Genomic DNA, 8249 nt, shown 5'->3' with positions numbered 1-8249 from the left:
CCTTGAGTGGCATTCACCAGAGCTGGGGATGTGTTACTCTGTCTAGCAATGGCCTGGGAGTCCCATACATTGTTTCACCCAGTTTCAGACTCACCAGATACCATTCTATACCAGAAATTATGGCAATACACACAGTTGAAAAAGACAAAAAACTCCATAATAATATCCTGTGGTCATGGCATCAAAAGTTTATCCTTCATACCTACCTAATCTGTGATATTTTAAATTAAAACTGATTTCTCAAAAGAGAGTAAATTAGGTAGGCGTGGTAGTAATACTGAGTTCTGCTAAACCTAACTGAGTGTGGAGTAAGATATAAATGGACTTAACTCAGTGAGTAATAAACAATAAAATAATCTTTATCCAATCAACGAAACCAGCAATGCATGTACAGAACCTTTTGAAGATTGAGGAGTTGCCTTTACTGTAGAAGTGAATTGAATAGACTGGTTATAATTCCTCAAGATTTATTTTCAAGATCAATGACCTTCTCAATATGATGCTCCAAACTGACTAAACAGTTTGTTACTAATTGGTAAGGTCAGACTTATTCAGAACAACTAGTACAACCCAAAGTGGTTGGTCATTCCCATTCAAACCTAAGGAAAGTTGTGTGCTTAACTGTAGAAGTGGATTGAATAGACTGGTTATAATCCCTCAAGATTTATTTTCAAGATCAATCACCCTCTCAAGATGATGCTCCAAACAGACTAAACAGTTACTAATTGAATAGGTAAGGTCAGACTTATTCAGAACAACTAGTGCAACCCAAAGTGGCTGGTCATTTCCATTCAAACCTAAGGAAAGTTGTGCTCTTGGTATGTCACCTGACCTACTAATAGAATATTCTGTTGTCAAATATTATGCACAGTGTGCAGCTTTATAACCACAATTTCCATTAGCAGTGATGACTGAGGACCATGATATCTAAAATTAAATCAGCTTAATGACTTTCTTGACCACATGTTACAAGGATAAGTTAGCAAATTGGATAGAAGAGTGGCTGGATGGTAGAAAGTAGAGGGTTGTTACAAATGGAGTTCAGTCAAACTGCATTGATGTCACAATGAGGTACCTCAGGGCTCAGTCTTAGGACCTATGCTTTTATTTATTTACATTAATGACATAGATGAAGGAATAGTCAATAAATTACTTAAATTTGCAGATGGTATTAAGGTCTTGGGTGTTGCTAGCTGGGATGAGGATGCTGCTGATTTACAAAAGGATTTAGATCATTTAGTGAATTGGGCAAATAAATGGCAGATGGGTTTTAAATATAATTAATGCAAGATAATGCATGTTGGTTATCATAATTTGAATTATAAGTATAATTTAGATGGGAATAAACCTAACAATGTTATGAAGGAAAGGGATCGTGGTGTAATAGTCAATCAGTCTCTAAAGCCATCCAAGCAGTGTGCTGTTGCTAGTGATAAGGCAAATAGGATTTTAGGTTTTATCTACAGAAATATTGAATACAAGTCTAAAGAGGTTATAATTTCATTGTACAGGTCACTGGTTAGGCTACATTTAGAATATTGTGTTCAGTCTTGGACTCCTTACCTTAGGAAAGACACTGAATTGTTAGAAAGGATTACTAGAATGGTGCCTGGGATGGAGGGGTTGTCATAGGAGGAGAGGCTGAAATCTCTCAAATTGTTTTCTCTTGAAAAAAGCAGAGCTAGGGGGGATCTGAGTGAGGTGTTTAAATCTGTAAAGGGAATTGATACAGTGTTGATGCATCATCTTTTTTCATATTTAACAGTGAGGGATTCAGGGATACAAATATAAATTTTTGCAAGGTAGAGGTCATCTTGAGCTAAGACGTTTAATTTTTTTAACAGGGTGGTTGACCTCTGGAATGGGTTTCCTTTGGATGTTGTAGAGGTAGTAAATTTAAGTGAGTTTAAGAAAAAGCTTGATAAGTATATGAATGATAAGGGCTGGTTTTAAGATTTTTATTTAGTTTAGACGATGGAACAGCTGAGATGGACCAATAGGTCCATGTTGTCCCAAGACATTATATTCTGTTTTATGTTATGTGAAAAAAGCATATAAACCTGTAATTGAAAGTTAAAATTTTTATATTAAAAGAAGAGGGTAGAAAACTCATGGTATGCCTGCATATTATATATATATGAACTTTGTTGCATTTGTAAAGGTACACATAGTAGAACTTGGTAGATCATAGATGCTATTTTGATATTGTGTGAAACTGATAGATCTAATGTTTGTTCCACCAGGTATTCAATACAGTAGCAATAATATACGAGTGAACCTATTAGCTAAGTTATTTTTGTAGTGTTCTTCTTTCATTGGTGGGTTGTTTTAAATTATGTGGTGAAAATAATTCAATGTCCAATCCACATAATGATACTACGTTACTTTATTTCCTCCTTTAATGTTTCTACTAGCTTGAGTACTCGTACACTGTCTAAACCAGGGATTCTCAACTTTTCCTCCATCATTAACCCCCCTCCATTTACACCCTTACTTCCATACAAAAAATTCATAGCCATCATAAAGGGACAGAAAAACAAGAAGGTCAGAAAAAAAATATTATTCAGGTGTTGCACAAAATAGCAATATATATTCGTATCACCAAAAATAAAGAAAATAAAAACATTCTTTTCTAAAGAAAAAATTATAAAGTCCATTTTTATCACAAAAAATAAAACCAAACAAGAAACACCAGAAACATTATCAGTGGGAACACTGCTGATTCATTGAGTCAATCAGTTTGTTTATGCGAGGAGCTGTTGATGATAATGCTACTCTCATATCCTCATTGGCTTTCAGTCGATTCCTGGCCTTTGTCTTCATTGCTACTAAACCCCCTGCCATGTAATTTTTTACCCCCAAGGGGTAAATTTACCCCTGGTTGAGAATCACTGGTCTAAACTGTTGCAGGCCTATGTTGTTACAAATTATGTTAATAACATAAAACAAATAAACTTACTTGTATAAAGTAACACAATAAGTGTGATAGCAAACACAAACTAATAACGTCACGAAAACAAACTGACTGAATCAACCCTATCTCTCTCTCTCTACAAAAAAAAAAATAAAAAAAAATCTCTCCTTTACTGTTTCAAATCACTTTCTAACTAACGCCGTATTCATATTCTCTACTTTTTCTGGAACTTACTTCATCTTAACGTCTTACGCCCTCTCACTAACATCTGGTTAAACACAAATTATGACATTATGAATATAACTAATAACATTATTATAATTAAGTTATATTGAAATTTGGGCATTTTGTAGTTTTATTCCTATTAAAAATCATCACTTGAACTTATACTTTTCTTCTACCCTAGATTATTGTGTATTTACCAAATGAGCTATACATATTTTAATTACGCTATACTTATTGTGAATAAAGGAGTATGTTTGGCCGGAATTTTATATGTCCAGACATCACAGAATAGTAGTTTTGGTGAATAGTGTTATTATTTTCTTTTTTAATTGAACTTATTTATTGTTATTAATTGCTATTATGTTGATATGTCATTTGTATTTTATTTCTTTGTTCGAGATACGAATATATTTATTTAGCGGTAGGATTAGTAACAATCACGTTGGCAGATAATATATACTGTTTAGTATGATAATTTAAATGAGTTTAGAAAATCAGATGTAGAATATTATCTAATCAAGACTGTTTTTTAAACAGACTATGCCTCTATTCATCTCGTAACGGATTAAACAAAATGCCGATACAACCAGAGTCAAACAAGAACCTCATCTCACAATTTTAGGTAAAGAGAATGAACATTTTTTTACTGTGAAATGGTCATTCTCTATCTACGCAACAATGTGGTTTGCTTTGAAGAGTAAATGATTAAACTTGTGTGAAGTTGGATATCTCAATGAATTAACCCTTATTTTTTTATGCAATGTATGATTTATTGTGGAAGACGTAACTACAGTTTGTGTTCGCAATCAATATTTTTGTGGGTATAATATTCTCGTTACAGCGTTCTTACTTCTAAATTTAATCATGTACATATATATATGACGTCAACGTTATGTAACCTAGGTATTATAGGGCGAATCGAGGCACCTAGGGTGAAGTTTTCAAACATTTTGGAGCAGTGTCAGTTAAGGAATTAAGCAGAGATAGTCACTAAAGGCTTAATCCTATGTACGTTATCTCTCTTTTTTTAAAATGTCATCTGAAAAAAAAGGTACGTGAATATAATGATACCTATTCCATTTATAAAAATATATGATGTAATACATTACTATAGAAATAACAGAATATAGTATTATTAAGGGAAACAACTTGAAATTTCTGGCTATCAGAATCGTATGCGAAAGTTAGGCCTAACTTAACTTTTGAAGTTTAATGTTTGAAAATACAAATAAAAGTTCATTATTATCATAAATATTATTATCAGATTAGTTTCATATCACAGTATATTAAATTATTAAACTTAAACGCAACTTTTTAAGTTTAAAGTACCAATATTATTAATGATAATCTCACTCTACGGCCTACCGTCGTTTACCGTGTTTGTAAATTGTACAAGTAATTACAATTGAAATGTCAGACATTTTTTATATTTCTGACTAATGCTACAGTTTTTTATTGTTATTGTTAACTACTTAAAATATTACGGCATTATTATTATTACTCTAGTTTTAACTTATTTATCAACTGCGTAAGTTTTTAACTGTATTAGTTATGTAAATTATAAATGTTTTAATATTATTAATATTAATAAAATTAGAAGATTAAGAATAAAATAGGTGTAATAGTGTAGGTCTTAAGGGCTCATAGTTGATAAGTTGGAATAGATGCAAGCAGTGGGATTTATTGGGGAATGAAAGACTGGCATGTACTTTTAAGGAAGCTAGTAGTGAAGGTGTGCAATTTGTATACAGAAACTGCATGTTCAAGGAGAAATTTGAGGCTATTCTAAATAGAGGCAATACAGAGAGAGAAAGGTGAGCTGTGGGAAATGGCAGCAAGATTTCAAGAGGAACTTAATCTTTTTGCATGAGAAGGTTACAATAACTAATAATACCATCCGGGAAGTTAAAAACAGTACTAATAGGGCTAGAAATAGTGAATATAACTGTAATGAGCAGGTTCTGTTAAATAACAGATTAAAACCTTAAGCTTATGCAGATGAAAAACTAAGGGAAGGTAGGAAAACAAAAGGGATGGGTGGACAAAGAATGAAAAAACATAAGGAGGTTATAGTTGTAGGTGTTTCTTTCTGTGGTGCTAGTTTGAAGTTTGCATTTGGAAACACCAGTAACATGACACATTTGTCAAGGCACCACTTGATATTCACTTAGGTATGGACTGACACAATGGTAGATAAAACGCATACATTAGATTATACGTTCTGTGTGTATAAGTGGGCAGTAACATAGAATTATATTATGTAATCTTTGGTTGTGTAATCCAGTTCCATTTTGTGAATTTCTTTGGAGATTCCTACTTATGTACTCTCTTATGCTATTGGGATCAAATGAGATAATCATAAAGAAATAAATAAACATCAGTAGCTCATATGTCCATTACATTTTGCTTAAAACATCACTCTGATCAAATGAAAAGCCTGCTTATATAAATATTTTTTGTGCTAAATTGATCTGTGAGTTCTGTGAACCTAATCGTATTGAACAGTAAGCAAACATTATTGTTACACCTAATTAGAAGGTTAGCTAGTTGGATTTATGGGATCAATTCAATGAGAAAAGGGAGCATTTTGGATTGGATGGTTTACATTTAACTCTCTCACTATTGGCTCTGTCCCATGGACCAACCTCATAACCATTTTGTGCTTGTTATAGTTTTTATACAATAACTTTTAGTACAGTATGCGCATCTTCACAAAATTTTGCAGATTATCAGCACACATTACAAGGCTTTTGTGTATAAAATATCAGGTTTTTTATTAAGTTTTAAGATTTTTAAGCAGTTATTTGCTTGTGCATTTTTACTTTTTGAATGTTGACTAAATAGCTTAAATCTCATAAAACTATATATATTTATTATTTTTATGTTATTGACCTTTCAGCATTACAGAAGTTGCAATGACATGGCACAGTTGCACTCATGTTACCATATCCAATAATATAGAGCTGGTCTTTACAAAGTGACTTGTTTTGGATTTGTAAAATACAATTACATTTCAGTTATAATACATTACATATGTATGTATATATATATCATTACTATTTACAAATAATTTTTCAAATTTCTGTTATTTTTCTTAAAACATAAAGCAGTAAATAAAAAAGTATAGAAAACAAAGATTCCTTCTACTTACTAACATTGTACTTGTTTGCCACTTACCATAAGTTGCTAAGCTTTGTCAACTTTCACATGCGGAGGATGCAGAACAAAATAATTTTTTTAGGTTTTATATATGCATTTTGAAATAACAAAAAATTATAAATTACTACATTAATACCAAAGAAATCCACCATAATTTGTCAGGCTTAGTATTTAAGCTGTATTTGGGTCTAAAAAAAATATATTTCAAACAACATTTTCACTTACCCCTTCCTTCAATGTTAAGGCACAAAAGAAATAATCTGGGGAACTTTCCAACTCCAAGAGTGTGAAAATCATGTGTGGGAAATTCTGAGCTTTTGATTGGTTATAAAGCCATAAGAGAGCAAAGTGGGTGTATGTAAGGAAGTATTTCCAAAAATGGAAAAAGTAGGTGGGGCCACTTTGATTCACAGAATATTGTGATATAGTGTACTGAAAGTTTTGATATAGTCATACACTACCTCTAGCTATTACTGAAAGTCTTGATATAGTCATTAGAAATAGAAATGATAGGAGGTTCTTATTTTATATTCTAGCTTGTCAATATCAGAAATTTGAATTTTTAATATTTATGAACCTATAGGCTTTGTATTTGGACATCACAAACAAAGCTTCACTGAACATATCACGTGACATAAAAATATTTATTTAGGAATTTTTTAAATATTTACTTTTAAATTAAGAAATTAACTAATGTATAATACTAAAATTTGATACCAAACTTGATGATATACATTCGTAAAATAGTAGTTCAATAAAATTGTGAATGTAAATCTATAAACAAGATGGTATGCTCTTTGACCTCTGAGCATAGGAAGACCCACAGTGAGAAGGTTAAATAGAATAGTGGTGGCTTGTTTCCAAGGGCTATTAACTCAGCTGTAAGAGCAACCTTAAACTAGGACTAGGCAGTGGTGAGGTATTTTAGGCCTGTATGATTTTATGCAAAAAAATCCAAGAATTTTTTTCACCAACCTTTTTTTCTACAGATAATTTTATGGAAATAGTTCACTACACTACGCTTTGTGTCTCAATCTTACAAATGATTGAAATACTGTATTTAAAAAATGTGTAAGTAGTAAGTGTCTAAGGTGCACTGATAATTTTTTGAGAGGAAAATAGTGGAGAAACGTTGTTCTGATATGTTCCCAGTGACTCAAACAAAGAAAACAAAAGTTTATAGTGAGCAGAAGTTTAGGCATGAGTATTCAAAAAAGTTCAGTGATATTACATCCTCTTCAAAGGGTATGAGTGATTTCTTCATTGCTCATGGAGGTGAAAATGATATCAAAAAACATCTCAACACTACTAAACACTGGCAAAACTGTTTAAGAGCATCTGGAATTAATAAGCTGGACTCATGTTTTGTAAAACCCAATATTAAACCAGAAAATGATGTGATAGAGTGGAATGTTTATTCACCTCCATCATTGTGGAACACAATCTTCCTTTTGTGGTTTTGGACCATGCTTCAAAAATGTTTACCAAAATGTTTCTGGATTTGGAAATTGCTAAAAGATACAGATGCTCTAGAACCAAAACCTCTGCAATTTTTGGAAAAATGACCAGCAGTGCAACTGAGTGAATTGTGAGTAACATTAAAACTAGGGCTTTTAACTTGTCCACTGATGGCAGTAATGACAATGACAGTAAACTGTACTCTATTGTAGTGATATACTTTGATGACAACAAGGAAAAGGTAGTAAATACATTACTCTCTAATTCCAATTTAATTGGAAAATCAACTGGTGAGAATATTGCAGGACTTTTTCAAAGAAGAACTAGCTTCAAAGTTCTTAAATTGGGAAAATTGTGTATCATCACAAATGTGATGATAGGGAGAAAAAGGAGTTGCAGGTTATCTTCAGAAACTTAATCCTGAAATTGAATAAATATAGTTGTTTAAACATTTGTTTAACAACAAGTAAAAGCTTGGAATGGTCTATTCTTT

The 8249-nt window shown here is 32.0% G+C and overlaps 1 protein-coding gene across 5 annotated transcripts in view; it reads left to right on the top strand.

The window, feature by feature from the left end:
* The first annotated feature begins 4072 nt into the window (after positions 1-4072).
* Positions 4073-8249, top strand: part of LOC106465827 (DAZ-associated protein 2-like) — a 38844-nt gene continuing 34667 nt past the window's right edge. For 3 of the 5 annotated variants that reach the window (XM_013926066.2, XM_013926065.2, XM_013926063.2), the window contains exon 1: positions 4073-4190. In XM_013926066.2, coding sequence (XP_013781520.1) covers positions 4172-4190 — 19 coding nt within the window. In that variant the 5' untranslated portion in view covers positions 4073-4171. Of the gene's footprint in view, positions 4191-5010; positions 5014-8249 lie in introns of all 5 variants that reach the window. The other 2 variants (XM_022393777.1, XM_013926064.2) reach the window with 2 other exon arrangements.

Source organism: Limulus polyphemus, unplaced genomic scaffold (assembly GCF_000517525.1).
Source record: "Limulus polyphemus unplaced genomic scaffold, Limulus_polyphemus-2.1.2 Scaffold2063, whole genome shotgun sequence".
Lineage (NCBI taxonomy): Eukaryota > Metazoa > Arthropoda > Merostomata > Xiphosura > Limulidae > Limulus > Limulus polyphemus.
Note: the sequence above shows the minus strand (reverse complement) of the source record. Positions and strands in the feature narration are given on the sequence as shown.